Below are 17,395 nucleotides of genomic sequence, written 5' to 3'. Positions count from 1 at the left end.
TCCATGCGAAACATAAATCCATACATGGACGGATAAGGTTCCTGTATAGAGTTACCAGCTGGGGAGATAGTGATAAAAAAAACTGGCGAAGACGACTCAGAACGCCGAACTTCATAGAAGGTGTTTTAGCTAGAGATGAGGTGTGAAAGTTTCAGTTTATATTATAAGTAAATAACAGACCAAGGATGTTCAGTGTAGATCGAAGAGGGGAATAGTTGAGTGTCATTGAAGAAGGGTTAGTTATCTGGAAGACGCGCTACACATTCAATCGCATTGACATTTGATAAAGAGAAGATGGGCGTTAATGTGTTTCCTCCCGGAACACTTATCAAGATGTAAGTTTCAGAAACACTTCTCTGATGCATGTTTTTATTATCATTATTATTATTATTATCATTATTATTATTATTATTATTATTATTATTATTATTATTATTATTATTATTTAGCCGTGATGTTCTGTATACGTAGAACAAGTAAAATAATCACCTCGTAATTATGAGATCATTGCATTGTGCCAGCATTATTGACTGACAAATAGTCAAAAAGTTTGGCCAACTGGGTTTTCGTTTAATGAGGATACTCGTAAGCCATCTTGAGATTGACATACTCTTTAAAATACAGCAATCTAAACTAGTATATTTAAAAACATTTAAGACAGTCATGGTGAGATGGTTGAAAGTTCACATGTCTACAATACCTGTAGCTACAAACTTGCTGGTGCAGGGCTGTTGTGAGTTTTAGGTAGGAAAGAACAAATAATAAAAATGCAGGTGCTGCGCAAGCTGAGATAGCGATTCTGTAGGCACTGTTCGGGTGTGAGCATCAGTAGTGCGAGGGTGGTGCAACTGTGGAAAAAAAAAAAAAAAGGCACCAGTACTGACTCATGGTGTGTGTGAGGTGTCAGGAGATCGGTAGGGCTTCGTGCTTGTGAGGCACCGCCTTCTTTCACCTGACCCTCACTCCCACACGGCCCGTATCGAATTTCAGACGTAACATAACCACTAATGAAAACAGTACAGTGAATTCAAAGCAATGCATCATTACCCGCCACTTACGCTCTTCTTATCTGAATAACACCCTCTCCCAGACACCATACAGTGTCTGTTGATTTAACAATCGGAGATTCAGGTAAAGTAGTGAAGGGGGAGGTGCTCTTGGGTAACTTTAGCCAGAGTGATTTTAATCGTATGCAGTCGAGTAGATAAGCGGAGTAGGTTGACAGTCGGGGCCGTGGACGGTGGAGGCTCTACCGTTTTCAGTCTCCAGTTGGTGCGCTGGTACTTTCCCGTCATCGCGGCAACATGTTGGTGAGCCACATCGCCATTTCCATACTGTGCCTGGAATTGATTAAAAAAAAAAAAAAATCGAGATGTATTACTACTTGGGAGGAAAATTAAATGTGAACCAAACTCTTCCCTTGGCTGTCATAAGGTATACCTCACTGAATAACAGTCTGCAAGGAGTTACTGTACATGACTTTTGAAACCGTACGTATATACTATTACTCATACCGGTGTGAATATTATGTTTGGCCTTGCACGGCCCAGTTGTTGCAGTCTCGTAGATCAGTCTGTAATTCATTCATCAAATATCATACCAATTTCGAACAAAACGGATGACTCATGTGTGAGTAAGATGTCATCAACTTCACAACGTGGTCGTCATAGAATCTTAGAAAAAGTGTGAACGAACTCGTATCGTGTTACGAGCAACATCGTTGCATCCCACTTAACAGTTGGCCTCCGTGAAATATACTTCATTAAACACAATGGTTTCTGTGACACGCAACTTTCCCCCTCTTCTACACTGAACATCCTCGGTCTGTCCTTTTCTCATAATGTAAACTGGGAAACTTCACATCTCATATCTAGCTAAAACAGCTTCAATGAAGTTAGGAGTTCTGCACTCTGTACAGGGGCCTTATCCGTCCATGTATGGAGTATGCTTCACATGTATGGGAGAATTCCACTAATATCGCTATTTTAGACAGTGGAATCAAAAGTTTTTCGTCTCATCAACTCCTCTCCTCTAACTGACTGTCTTCAGGCTCTTTCTCATCGCCTCAATGTTTCATCTCTTGCTATATTCTAACGCTATTTTCATGCCAACTGCTCATCTGATCTTGCTAACTACATGCCTCCCCTCCTCCCGCGGCCTCGCTGCACAAGACTTTCTTCTTTCTCTCACCTCTATTCTGTCCACCTCTCTAATGCAAGAGTTAACTAGTATTCTCAATCATTCACCCCTTTCTCTGGTAAACTCTGGAATTCCCTGTCTGCTTCTGTATTTCCATCTTCCTATAACTTGAACTCCTTTAAGAGGGAGGTTTCAAGACACTTATCCAGTATTTTTGACTTACTCTGTCGACTCTGTTCAAGGACCGGCATCTCAGTGGGCATTTTTTTATTGCATTTCTTGTTGCCCTTGGCTGGTGTACCTCCTACAAAAAAAAAAAAAAAGAAGAAGAAGCATGGCAGGTGCCGCGGGAATGTCACGATGACGCAGCAGTGGGTGAGTGTCGGGAGACGGGCTGAGTGGCGGCCTTGAGCCATCATGCAGGCAGTTAGTAGAGTTAGTGCACCAGTGTGAAGCGGAGTGGGAAGTGTTCATTGCCGTGCTGGAGCCAGAGCAGTATTGTCTCCAAGCCTCCTGACAATACTTGAATGTTTCTGTGGATGTTTATAACGCACGTGGCGAGCTGAACGTGCACATGCTGTTGTCACTGCATCGTTCTAATGTGCTTTAGAACTGAACCTGAATTGCTCAGGTTTTTCTACACTCACTCATGTAAGTGACACGTTCATTGAACTTCAGTATCGAGCAGACTACATAGAAAAGTTTCATTATTTTCTTTCGTTCTTGCCAATTTTCTTTGATTAGAGAAAAACACATTGATACCACAGCGCTTTAACATCGAACAACTAGATGAAAGATTAATCTGCCTTACAAGCTCTTCCTTTCTTTAGAGAGAGAGAGAGAGAGAGAGAGAGAGAGAGAGTCGTTAGTTCAGAAACGCGAAACCACTACATTCAGGAGAAAAGGGTGTTATTAGAATTGTCATAAATACGCTCGGAAACTACATTACTGTATATTGGGTACATTGGTATGTTGTAAACTCATTTTGGTATTACATATTTTCGTCGAGTGATATGTTCGAGTGTGAACCTTCGTTTGAGTATCTCTCTCTCTCTCTCTCTCTCTCTCTCTCAGCACGCTCGGTTGGCAATCAAAAAGGTCCGGGTTCGAGTCCCGTGCGCGGCGAAGCAAATGCGCGAGCCTTTTAATGTGTAGGTCCCGTTCACCTAGCAGCAAGTAGATACGGGATATAAGCTGAGAGGTTCTGACCTTTCTGTCCCGGTGTGGTGTGTGAGTGGTCTCAGTCTTACACAAAGATCGATCACTATTAGTTCTGAACAATTTCCATAGGGGAACGGCCAGCTAGGTAACCAGCAGACAACCCTTTGTAAATGACACACTAGGTAATAAACAAGGCGGCTTGCCCAGTACCTGCATGAGCGCTCTTTGGTGTGGCAGCAGCAAGCATAATAGGACCAAAGCAATGGTAGTATGAAAACACTTAAATTGTTATTATAGACCACTCGTATACAATTTCTCTGCTTCATTACAACACAGAACACACACGTGTGTCGCTGAAGTAGATGGATGTGCTTCATAAAGTAATGCTGTCATGTATCAATTAATGATGACTTTCTAGAGATACACGCTGTGGTTACTCAGATATTTGTTAGAGTGTTCTTGCAGATTGCGAGCAGAAGGGTTTAAAAAGAAACGTCTGCTTGTTGTCAGATTATAACAGTAAATCTTTTACTTACAATCCGTAAAGGATAATCATCCCATCAGGTTTTTGAGTAAACGCTACAAATTTCTACATACTCGATGAGACTTCAAGAAATGACATATTTAAAAGTATTGGTCTAAGGTCTTCCTCTTCTTCCTCCACCGAGTAGCACGAAGCATCTTTCGAAGCATCCTTCTCTTGAGTGACCCATCAACGTCAATTCCTTCGTGAACAATATACTTGCTTGGTCGATGAGGAAGGAAGGAAGGAAGGAATGAAGGGGGGGAGGGATGATGGTGGGTGGGCCACTCACGGGAGTTATTGGCTCATGTCTCAGTTTCCGATTGAGGGCATGAAATGTGGGTATGAAGCAGTAATATTCCGTCTTGACCACAATGCTAACGAGTAAAAAAGAAAATATAATTGAATAAAATAAAATAACAGCAAATAACAAAGAATGAACTCCCGTCGCTCCTCAAGGAGTCGTGGTCGTTGAGTTGTTTGTTTATGTTCTTTTCCTGAGACAACGGAAGATGTTTAACACACACAATCATGAGGAAAGCCGCTGGCAGGTCACACCAGCTCCTTCCTCGCTCACTACCACTGAAAATCAAGACATTGGTTAGATACAGGAAACACTGCACACACATCACAGTGAAAATGAAGAACTGCTTTATTTATCTTCTTTTTTCTTATGACTTGCCTCAAGGATGTATGTAGTAAACTATTAAGAGAGAGAGAGAGAGAGAGAGAGAGAGAGAGAGAGAGAGAGAGAGAGAGAGAGAGAGAGAGAGAGAGAGAGAGAGAGAGAGAGAGAGAGAGAGTACATACACACAGCTGAACAAGGATAATATTGCACAAACTACTGCACAATATCAAGATGAAAACAAATGAAACTTTCAGTACTGCAGCATACGATATTGCGGGCGTTGTTCATCTCAGCTCCCTGCTCAAGGCGGAGCGCGCAGCAGTGATGAAGGTAGGCTAACTAGGTAGGAGATAAGTGCTGCAGTCGAGCCTCTGTCAAGGCCGTGGGTTCTTAGTGCACACGAGCAGAGGCAGTAGTGCACATCCATAACAGCGTGAAACTTCCGTCATCGTTATTTGTGTGGCTTTAATATCATCACGAATTTAAAGAGCGACCTGTTTGCCGCATGCTAGGACTGAACGACTCTCTCTCTCTCTCTCTCTCTCTCTCTCTCTCTCTCTCTCTCTCTCTCTCTCTCTCTCTCTCTCTCTCTCTCTCTCTCAGGAAATGACGGTACTAGAAGAGACAGAAATCATTATTATTAAGAACCACGGAGGGGAATCAAAGGTAAATCACAACATTTTTGTAGACTAAATCAAAGACGTTCCTAGTTGGAATAACAAAAGTGTATTATAGATCAGAGAATTATCTATTAAAGGAACTTGCGTTACACCCACAGTAAATCACTACAGCCACTCCAAATCGCGAATGCTAGAAGTACAAGTCTCCACTCAATTATAGCGCAATCAGGCAGAGCTCCTATAGATTATAATAGTCACGTGTGTGTGTGTGTGTGTGTGTGTGTGTGTGTTATCAGCCTTCTTGACCTCCGATAAGGACACAGAGTTTAAGACCCCCGAGAGAGAGAGAGAGAGAGAGAGAGAGAGAGAGAGAGAGAGAGAGAGAGAGAGAGAGAGAGAGAGAGAGAGAGAGCCAACCTTTTACCACTTGGCCTCCCCACCAGGCTTCTCCCACTCACAGGCACAACCACAGCGGCATCAGTGGGGGCAAACAACAGGTTGGCAGTGGACTCCCCACAACCTTCTACTGAATAACCCTGGTGTCCCCCACCCACGCGGTAAGCACTGCCCATCATGGAGGAGTCACCACGGAGTGCAAGGAGTATGCTGACTGTCCTCTCAGCAAATGTTCGCGGCCTCCGCACAAATATCGGCGACCTCACCCATAGCTCTATCCTGAGCCACAGCGTGGACATCGTTGTATCCAGTTAAACTTGGCTAAACGATGAGGTCGAGCCGTCCTTCGGAAGGATCCGAGGATATACCCACTGGACCAGGAAGGACAGTCCTGAGCGAACTGGTGGCGGCGTCGCTGTATGCTTCCGTGAAGGGATGCAGGCCCAGATGTTGCAAGTGGATACGCCAGCGATGATAGAGGCACTGTTCTTCCGAACAATGATGAGGGATGGCGCAGGACTGCTGCTATGTGCCGTATACCGCCCTCCGCGCCAAGGCCCCGGGCCCATAGAATTCCTCACAGACAACATGGACGACATTCTGATGAGGCACCGCTGCTCACAAGTGCTCATCATGGGTGACCTGAACCATCACCTGTAGCGGGACGCCTATGAGAGCCTCCTAACTGTGCAGGGCCTGACGAATTACGTCAGCTTTCCCACCCACGTGCGGGGAGGGTCGCTTGACACGGTCATCACTGATGTCCAGGAGGGGGCTGTTGTCTGCTATCAGCTTGAGCCTGTGGGCAGCTCAGACCACTATGCTGTCCCGACTCACATAACCGTGAGTGCGGCACGTGATAAGGCCACAATCTGCTCCATCTGGCTGCGGGATCAAGCCAACTGGGCTTCTCTGCGTCAAGCTCTGTGCATGACTGACTGGAACAGTCTGCTCTCTGGAGGAGCAGAGTGCAAAACACGATCCATCACCGCGCGCATATTCGTTCTGCAGGAGAAATACGTCCCATGCCGCTGCTTCACATCCAAGCCCTCAGACTTCCTATACTTTGGCTATCGCTGTCGCCTAGCTGCTGAGAGGAAATACTCCGCCTGACTCTGGTACAAGAGGAACCCTTCACAAAGGAACAAAAACCTCCACCGGAAAGCATGCAGGTACATGGACAAAAAGGAAGTGGGGGACAGACCTCCGAGCCAAGCTGTGCGGGTCTGGAGTTGGAAATAAGACCTGGTGGACCTTTGTGAAGGAGAGGCAGGGTCTAAACTGCCAGGAAGCCATTCCTCCCCTCACCAGGCTAGACGGTTTTTATGCATCCAGCAGCCGGGACAAGGCAGAGCTGCTGGCTGAGCACTTCGCGGCGAAGATGACCGTCGACGACTCCGGGAGGCCTCCCCCACGCCTGGAACAGGAGGCAGCCGTGACGGTCACAACCCTGGAGGTGACGAGGGAGAAGGTGGAGCTCCTGCTGAGAGAAGTCGACGTTAGAAAGGCCACAGGGCCAGACGACATCAGCCCACGGACCCTGAAGCACTGCGCAAGTGAGCTGGCAGGGCCGCTTTCACAGGTCTTCACGGCCTGCCTGGAAGAAAACACTTGGTCCTCGGTGTGGAAGGAGGCACGCGTGGTGCCAGTCCACAAGAGGAACGCTAAGTCTGATCCAGGCAACTGCAGCCAATCTCCCTACTGTCTGTGGTGGGCAAGGTGTTCGAGAGGATTGTGGCGGTGGAAATATGTCGCCACATGGATGATAACAGCCTCCTCTCGAACCAACAGTTCGGTTTCAGAGCTGGACGGTCCACCTCAGACCTTCTACTCCTTTTCCACGACTGGCAAGATGCCCTCGATGATGCTCTGGACACCCTGGTAGTCGCCTTGGACATAGCAGGAGCCTTTGACCGGGTGTGGCACGCTGGCCTGCTGGAGAAGCTGTGTACCAAGGGTATCCAGGGCGATCTACTACACCTGCTGAGTGATTACCTCCAGGACAGGACTCTTCACGTTGTCGTGAACGATCAGGCATCGCCTGCCCTGCCGGTGCGTGCATCGGTTCCACAGGGCTCCGTACTGGGCCCTATCCTGTGGAACCTGTACATGGACGACCTGCTGCAGCTCGTGCCGGATATATCTGCCTATGCCGACGACTGCACGCTCTCCCACTCCAACAGACGTCAGGACAGCCGGCAAGTGGCTGTAGAGTTTAGTCATAAACTCAACCTGATAAAGGAGTTGGGGGAGTGATGGCAGGTTAACTTTGCCCCCAACAAGACACAGGCGATGGTAGTGTCCCGATCTACAGCTGCCCTCCATGAGATGGAAGGGCGCGTGTGGTTTGGAGACACGGCACTGCCTCTTGAGGACCACATCAGGATCCTCGGAGTGGACGTGGACCGGAAACTACGCTTCGGCCTGCACCTCCAGACCATCGCTCGACAGGCTTCTCTCCGCGTCTCCGCCCTGCGCAGGGTAGCGTCCTTTCTCGACAGCAGAAGAATACTCCTGCTGTATAAGGCACAGATTAGGCCTTACCTGGAGTACGCCGCCCTGTCATGGATGTCTAGTGCACCCACGCATATGAGGAAGCTGGACAAAGTTGAGCGGAGAGTCATGTAGCTGGTGAAGGGCAACCACCTCCAGCCACCATTACAGGACCTGGCTCCCCTGGACTCCCTGGAACACCGGCGGGATGTCAGAGTGCTTGTGGTGCTCCACAAGGCCCAGGTACAGGAAGTGCCACACCTGACCAGACTGAGGCTACCACTGCGAGCTGCCAGGAGGGAAACGAGGACGGTGTCCACCACCAATCAGCTTGTGGACGTACCAGGTCACGGTCTAGTCAGCACCTCAGGACCTATACTGCAAGGACTGCCCGCCTGTGGAACAGCTTCACCGCGGCCACACCAGCTGTTCAGTAAATGTCAACAGCGCAGGTGAAGCTGGCGGCACACAGGTGGAGGGCGGCCCTTCCAACCCCGATGGTGCTGCTAGTGACATGAACACTTCCCTCAATGAGCAACCGTATATATATATATATTTTTTTTTTAGTATCTAAGCATTGTAAATAATTGTATAATTATTAATGTAAAATGTTAATTTTTTATCACTGTACATAGTAATATCTAAGGTCTTTTAGATAGGGCACGAGGCAAAGTAACCCTTTAGACTTGTAGTTTATGTATATATTGATGTTTAAATAAAGAGAGAGAGAGAGAGAGAGAGAGAGAGAGAGAGAGAGAGAGAGAGAGAGAGAGAGAGAGAGAAAGAGAGAGAGCTTGTACAGTACTTTAGTAATGAGAGTAGATCGAATATACACGGGTCTTCTTTCACATCGCTCTATGCGTAGCAAGGAAGGTAGAAATTAATTAGCTCTCTTCCTCGACGTTTACTGATCTCAGTGAAACACACTCTCTCTCTCTCTCTCTCTCTCTCTCTCTCTCTCTCTCTCTCTCTCTCTCTCTCTCTCTCTCTCTCTCTCTCTCTCTCTCTCTCTCTCTCCTACACATAAACGGCGCCTCAGTTTCCCCTCTCCCACCTCACACACCACAATTTAACAAGTATCACATAACATAATCATTAACAAATTAAAAGGTGTTCATCTCATTACTTCTGTTTTTTTTTTTATTTATCTATTTTATTTATTTATTTGTATTATTGTCGTTTTTATTCAGTAGGTTAGTCCTGTTCATGGTGTGCAAGCAAGAAACTCCCTTTATTTGTTGGCAGCGCATCGAGTGAAGAGGCGTGATGTTGCTGGAGGTGGTGGCGGTGGTGTTGCTGGTGGTGCTGGTGGCTTTCTACCTCAACAAGGACCCACCAGGGCTGCCTCCAGGTGCGTCCCTGTCAGACACTTCCCTCTACACTTTTCTAGTGATCTTAATTGTAGTCTAATAAGAATTCTGCATCTTTAAGAATGAAAATAAAAACGAGAACCTGACGAATCATCTTTGTGGCCTCTGAAGTCCTAACGAGAGAACAAAGCGTCTCTGAGTACAGGTCTGTTTGTGGCGATTCTAGTAGAGGTAAGGGTGTGGTCTTCCTTATCGCACCGACCCGAGTGTTCCCTTACTTGTTATCGTCCCCAGAATAAGATGGTAATGTTGGTTGTGAGTCGAGATTCATAAGTGACTGTCACTCTTACACTTCAGCCTGATTAAAAAACGCGAGTTACTCTTTGACCATTACAAGGAGGAGGCAGTAGGCACCTGCCGAAACGATAATTACTCCCAAGTTTAAAGCACTGGATCAGGAGGTGCTGTGAACCTGTCATTAAACCCAGCTGCGACCTCACTGAACGTTTCCCTTTGTGTCCAACAACGCAAGGGGGCACTTACAGCCTGCCCTCTAAAGACAACTCTCTTCCTTCATACAAAACTACAAGCATCTAATTATACACATACCCTTCACTCATAATTCAAAATTATCATGGCGACTACTACACCAACCTCTAAGTTCCCATCTGGGGAGGGGACTGCTCTTCTGATATGGACCCTAAGTGTCTTGACACTCCCCGCAACTTTTCTTCACTAACTTCTGCAACATTCGTGGTCTTAGATCTAATTTTAAGTATAAAGAACACCACCTCTTCTCTAATAAACCTCATCTTCTTTTCCTCACTGATACAGATGTATGAGGCAACTGACAGTAGTCCCTTTTCTGTTCCTTCTTTCTCTATCCTCATTTTCAATCCAAAGCTGGATGTTACGTTTATGTGCGCAACGACTTGACCTGCTCTCGTGCCCACGCGCTTGAATCATCCGAGTTTTCCACCATCTGGCTACGACTACAGAGTCACTCTCAAACTAAATTTATCTGTGCTGTATACCTCTCACCTAACTCTTGTGACTATAAAAAATTCTTTGACTACTTAATTTCCAAAGTGAAGCACATTCTGACTCTCTCCCTTTTTGCGGAGATCTCCATTCTTGGAGACTTCAATGTTCACCACCAGCTTTGGCTTTCCTCTCCCTTCACTGACCATCCTAGTGAACTAGCCTTTAACTTTACTATCCTCCACGACGTAGAGCAATTGGTGCAACACCCTACTCGTATTCCTGGCCGTCTTGGAGATACACCTAACATTCTTGACTTTTTCCTAACCCCTAATCCTGCTTATACTGTTACCCTCTCTTCTCCCCTTGGATCTTCCGATCACTGTCTCATATCTTTATCTTGTCCTATCGCTCCAATCCCTCCTCAGGATCGCTCTAAGCTGAGGTGCCTCTGGCGTTTTACCTCTGCTAATTGGGAGGACTTGAGGAGGTATTTTGCTGATTTTCCTTGGAATGACTACTGCTTCCGTGTCAGAAACCCTTCTCTGTGTGCCGAACGCATAAGAGAGGTGATAATGTCTGGCATGGAAGCGTACATTCCTCACTCTTTTTTCTCGACCAAAACCTTCCAAACCTTGGTTTAACACAACCTATTCTCGTGCTATACATGATAGAGAGGTGGCCCACAAAGGTACTTGAGCCTTCCATCACTAGAATCTCATGCACTTTATATTTCTGCATGGAACATGCCAAGTCTGTTCTCTAACTGGCCAAAAACTTAATTAATAGAAGGTGTCAAAATCTTTCAAGAACTAACTCCCCTCCTGATTTCTGGCATCTAGCCAAAAACATCTCCGATAACTTTGGTTCTTCTTCCCTCCTTTATGGTGATGGCACCATTGCTATCACATCTGTCTCTAAAGCTGAACTCTTCGTTCAAACCTTTGCTAAAAACTCTACCTTGGACGATTCTGGGCTTGTTCCTTCCTCTCCTTCACCCTCTGACTACTTCATGCTACCTATTAAAATTCTTCGCAACGATGTTTTCCATGCCCTCGCTGGCCTAAACCTTCGGAAGGCTTATGGACCTGATGGGGTCCCTCCTATTGTTCTCCGAAACTGCGCCTCCGTGCTTGCACCTTGCCTAGTCAAACTCTTTCAACTCTGTCTGTCAACATCTACCTTTCCTTCTTGCTGGAAGTTTGCCTACACTCAGCCTGTTCCTAAAAAGGGTGACCGTTCTAATCCCTCAAACTACCGTCCTATTGCTTTTATTTCCTACCTACCTAAAGTTTTTGAATCTATCCTCAACAGGAAGATTCTTAAACATCTATCACTTCACAACCTTCTATCTGATCGCCAGTATGGGTTCCGTCAAGGCAGGTGATCTTCTGGGTTTCCTTTCTGAGTCTTGGTTATCCTCTTTTAGAGATTATGGTGAAACTTTTGCTGTTGCCTTAGACATATCAAAAGCTTTTGATAGAGTCTGGCACAAAGCTTTCATTTCCAAACTATCCTCCTGCGTCTTCTATCCTTCTCTCTGTAACTTCATGTCAAGTTTCCTTTCTGACCGTTCTATTGTTGCTGTGGTAGACGGTTATTGTTCTTCTTCTAAATATATTATTAACAATGATGTTTCTCAGGGTTCTGTGCTGTCACCCACTCTCTTCCTATTATTCATCAATGATCTAAACCAAACTTCTTATTCTATCCACTTCTATGCTGATGATACCACCCTGCACTTTTCCACGTCTTTTCGTAGACGTCCAAGCTTTCAGGAAGTAAACAGTTCACGCAGGGAAGCCACAGAACGCATGACTTCTCTAAAATTTCTTAAAAATTTCTGATTGGGGCAGAACAAACTTAGTATTGTTCAATGCCTCAAAAATTCAATTCTTCCATCTATCAACATGACAACCTTCCAGACAACTATTCCTTCTTCTTCAGTGACACTCAACTGTCCCACTCTTCTACACTGAACATCCTCGGTCTGTCCTTTACTTATATATATACTTATATATATATATATATATATATATATATATATATATATATATATATATATATATATATATATATATATATATATATATATATATATATATATATATATATATATATATATATATATATATATATATATATATATATATATATATATATATATATATATATATATATATATATATATATATATATATATATATATATATATATATATATATATATATATATATATATATATATATATATATATATATATATATATATATATATATATATATATATATATATATATATATATATATATATATATATATATATATATATATATATATATTATTGTTCTTTTCAGGATACTTAAATGATATAGTCACTCAACATTATTTGCTTCATAAAGTTTTTTTTTTGAAGATCTCTTTTATTAATTACTTCATTTACCTAAATTAGTGGTATTTCCTGTCCACATTAGGTCGTTGTTCGAAAAAAAGTCAAAAGAAAATGGTACTTAGGTATATTAAGTGTAATAATAATAATAATAATAATAATAATAATAATAATAATAATAATAATAATAATGATAATAATAATAATGATAATGATAATAATAATAATAATGTGTGTGCGTGTGTGTGTGTGTGTGTGTGTGTATGTGTGTGTGTGTGTAAAGAAGTCTCGAGGCATGTACACGTATTCGGAACTTTAAACAAACGAGGATACTGAAACAATTCTTAAAGATAGATAAGTAAATAAAATAGCAATGATTATAATGCTGATGATGATGATGATGATGATGATGATGATGATGATGATGATGATGATGATAATAATAATAATAATGATAGTAATAATAATAATAGTAATGATGATAATAATGATAATAATAATAATAATAATAATAATAATAATAATAATAATAATAATAATTCCGAAATAAATTAATTGCGATGGTAATTAACTTAGAAAAACTTTCTCAAAACATCTGAGACAATAATGTAGTAGCACGTTTACTGGCGCTTCCCTTACCTGCCTGGAACCGTATTTCGGAACGCCTCGTGCTCTGTACTCTCATGAGGATACATAAGAACATAAGAAATAAGGGAAGCTGCAAGAAGCGACCAGGCTTACACGTGGCAGTCCCTGTATGAAACACTCCTACCTATTTCCATCTGTTATCCCCATCCATACACTTGTCTAATCTTCTCTTAAAGCTCTCTAGTGTCCTGGCACTAACTACATGATTACTGAGTCCGTTCCACTCATCTACCACTCTATTTGAGAACCAATTTTTTCCTATCTCCTTCCTAAACCTAAATTTTTCAAGCTTGAACCCGTTATTTCTTGTTCTACCTTGGTTGCTGATCCTAAGAATTTTGCTTACATCTCCCTTGTTATAACCCTTATACCACTTAAAGACTTCTATCAGGTCCCCTCTTAACCTACGTCTCTCTAGAGAATGTAAATTTAACCGCTTCAACCTCGCTTCGTAAGGAATACTCCTCATCCCCTGAATCCTTTTAGTCATTCTCCTCTGTACTGATTCTAATAGACCTATATCTTTCCTGTAATGTGGGGACCAGAACTGCACAGCGTAGTCTAGATGAGGTCTGACCAGCGCCAAGTATAACTTTAATATTACTTCCGGCCTTCTACTTTTAACACTCCTAAAAATGAATCCTAGTACCCTATTTGCCTTGTTTCTGGCTTCTATGCATTGTTTCCCTAGACGGAGTTCAGAGCTAACTATAACTCCTAAATCTTTCTCGTACCCTGTACCTACCAGAGTTTGGGTGTTTAATGTGTACCTATTGTGTGGGTTTCCTCTACCTACGCTAAGCACTTTGCATTTATTGATATTAAATTGCATTTGCCATCTATCCGTCCATTCATTCATTCTATCTAAGTCTGTCTGCAAGGCGATGGCATCCGCTTCTGACCTAATTAATCTACCTATCTTTGTGTCGTCCGCAAATTTACTAACATCGCTACTAATTCCACTATCCAAGTCATTGATATATATTAGAAATAATAATGGCCCTAATACTGATCCCTGTGGCACCCCACTAATGACATGACCCCACTCGGATTTCGAGCCGTTTATTAGCACTCTCTGTCGCCTGTTACCAAGCCATGACCCTATCCAACCTAACACCTTCCCATCTATCCCGTGCGCCCTAACCTTTCTCAGGAGCCTTTGATGGGGCACCTTGTCGAATGCTTTACTAAAGTCCAGATATAAGATATCATAACTATCACCATTATCTACTGCCTCGTACACCTTACTGTAAAAACTTAACAAGTTTGTCAGGCAAAACTTCCCCTTCGTGAAGCCATGCTGTGACTGATTTATCAAGTTATGTTTGTCTAAATGTTCCCTAATGTTCCTGGCTATTATTGACTCTAACATTTTACCTACAACTGAAGTTAAGCTGACAGGTCTATAATTAGACGCTAAAGTTTTATCCCCTTTCTTAAAGATGGGTACTACATTAGCCTGCCTCCACATTACTGGTACCTCACCCGACTCCAGTGATTTCCTAAAGACAGAAACTAACGGCTCACTAATAATCTTTTTACATTCCTTCAGTACTCTGGGATATATTTCATCAGGTCCTGGCGACTTGAACTTTTTTAGCCTATCTATCTCCTGCTCCACTATCTCCCTAGTTATGGAAATATCCGTCAGCTTCTCATACTCATCTGCTCTAAACACCTGTTCACTATCTGGCATATCCTGCATGTTTTCCTGAGTGAAGACAGTTAAAAAATAATCATTCAGAAGTTTACTATTCTCCTCCCCAGAACTAACCAGCTCCCCATCTGCTGCCTTTAATGGACCTACAGTATCCTTATTTTTCGTCCTGTATACCTGATAAAATCCCTTGGGGTCCGTCTTCGCCTGGCTGGCTACCTTTAATTCATAATTGTCCTTAGCTTTCCTCGTTAACTTCCTGACTGTTCTAACTAATTCATTATACTGTGTCCTTAAAACTTCCTCACCTGCCCTTAATCTCTTATATATACTTCTCTTACGCCCTATATAATGCTTTAACCTAGCAGTCATCCATTTAGGGTCATTTTTTTGTGATCTTATTGTTTTATACGGGATATTTGCTAATTGACCTGTATGAACTTTATCTACGAAATATTTATACAATTCATCTACATTTACTTCACCTAAACCCCTCATCTCGTTCCCTACCATCCTCTCCCCTCCCTCATCAACTCGCCTCGACCTTACCTCTTTCATTTCAGCATGACCTGACATTCCAACATACTCACACCTATCTCCCCCCTTCCTCTTTCCTCCTCCCTTCTGGAGCCTCACCTCACCTCCCTCATCCTGCCTTATCTCTCTGAACTCCGTCCCTGACCTGACCTCACCCTGCATCCTTTGCCAGTCCACTCCTTGGAGGTACCTTTTTAATTCTTCAAAATCTGCTCTCCTAAAGTCAGGTATTTAAGCCATAGAGGTGTTCGGGTTCTCAAGGGTATTTATTTATTTATTTTTTCTTCTTTTATTATGAAGAATCATTGTTAAACTATCGTAAGAATCATACAGACATCCTTCAACACCCCAATAACTTGCATTCCAAGGAAGGAGCTGAGACGGTACAGTAATGTCAGTATGAATACTATGTAATATTTTTTGTTCTCTTACTGCCAGGACCTCCCCGCTATCCAGTCATCGGCTGCCTCTCTCATTGCCATACGATTGAAGACTGTAAAAAATTTCAGAAAAAGTATGGTGATACATTCAGGTAAGATGGGAAATGTCCACTAATAAGGTTTATGTTGAAAAAAAAAAAAAAGCTGCTAATACTATTAGGTTTATACCAGTGGCTCCCAAACTGCTTGTCATGACTACCAAAGGCATCGTGAGCCTTTTCTAGGGTCATGGAGGGTCCAACTGTATGTACTGTACATTCGGCTTGTCGGAACGGGGCTGAATTCTCAATCGTTGTTAGTAAACTTTAATAAACATTGATAAACATTAATAAACTTTTTTTTTTTTGTGCTCTCTGCTGTGATTAATATTTTAAATGCATCTGTTCCAGTGAAAATTTGTGCGATTTTAGAAGGCTTATAAAGGTGGGGATCATGGTCGGTTTGGCACTACTGGAAGGGTTTATACTGATATATATATATATATATATATATATATATATATATATATATATATATATATATATATATATATATATATATATATATATATATATATATATATATATATATATATATATATATATATATATATATATATATATATATATATATATTACTCCCAGTGAGGTCTAAAGCACTGTTCAGGGGGTGCTGTGAACTTATCATTACGAGTAAACCCAGCTGTGACCTCACTGAACGTTTCCCTTTGTGTCTCACAACACAAGGGGGCAGTCACAGCCTGCCCTCTAAAGACAACTCTCTTCCTCCACACAAAACTACAAACACCTTATAACACACACACCCTTCACTCAAAAATTTTTAAATCATCATGGCGAATCCTACACCAGCCTCGGAGTCCCCATCTGGAGAGGGGACCATAAATGTCCCCAGGTCGGACTGTCTTTTTGTCGACGACCCTAAGTGTCTTGACACCCCCTTCAACTTTTTCTTCATTAACTTCTGCAACATTCGCGGTCTAAGATCTAATTTTCAATCTGTAGAACACCACCTCTCCTATTCTAAACCTCATCTTCCTTTCCTCACTGAAACTCAGGTGTCTGAGGCAACTGACAGTAGCCCCTTTTCTGTTCCCTCCTACTTTCTCTATCCTCATTTTCGATCCAAAGCTGGATGCTGCGTTTATGTGCGCAATGACTTAACCTGCTCTCGTGCCCACGCTCTTGAATCTTCCGAGTTTTCCACCATCTGGCTACGACTACAGAGTCACTCTCATACTAAATTTATCTGTGCTGTATACCTCTCACCTAACTCCTCTGACTATAAGAAATTCTTTGACTACTTAACTTCCAAAGTGGAGCACATTCTGACCCTCTTCCCTTTTGCAGAGATCTCCATTCTTGGAGACTTCAATGTTCACCACCAGCTTTGGCTTTCCTCTCCCTTCACTGACCATCCTGGTGAACTAGCCTACAACTTTGCTATCCTCCATGACCTAGAGCAATTGGTGCAACAC

General features: G+C 42.9%; 1 protein-coding gene across 3 annotated transcripts in view; it reads left to right on the top strand.

Annotated features, from left to right (window-relative positions):
- Nucleotides 1–2,558: 2,558 nt before the first annotated feature.
- Nucleotides 2,559–17,395, top strand: part of LOC135099731 (cytochrome P450 2L1-like) — a 29,670-nt gene continuing 14,833 nt past the window's right edge. The window contains exons 1-3 of one of the 3 annotated variants that reach the window (XM_064002223.1): nucleotides 2,560–2,790; nucleotides 9,206–9,311; nucleotides 15,920–16,013. In XM_064002223.1, coding sequence (XP_063858293.1) covers nucleotides 9,227–9,311; nucleotides 15,920–16,013 — 179 coding nt within the window. In that variant the 5' untranslated portion in view covers nucleotides 2,560–2,790; nucleotides 9,206–9,226. Of the gene's footprint in view, nucleotides 2,791–9,205; nucleotides 9,312–15,919; nucleotides 16,014–17,395 lie in introns of those variants that run through there. The other 2 variants (XM_064002224.1, XM_064002225.1) reach the window with 2 other exon arrangements.

This window comes from Scylla paramamosain, chromosome 4, assembly GCF_035594125.1.
Source record: "Scylla paramamosain isolate STU-SP2022 chromosome 4, ASM3559412v1, whole genome shotgun sequence".
Classification (NCBI taxonomy): domain Eukaryota; kingdom Metazoa; phylum Arthropoda; class Malacostraca; order Decapoda; family Portunidae; genus Scylla; species Scylla paramamosain.
This window is presented reverse-complemented; position numbering and strand designations above follow the sequence as displayed.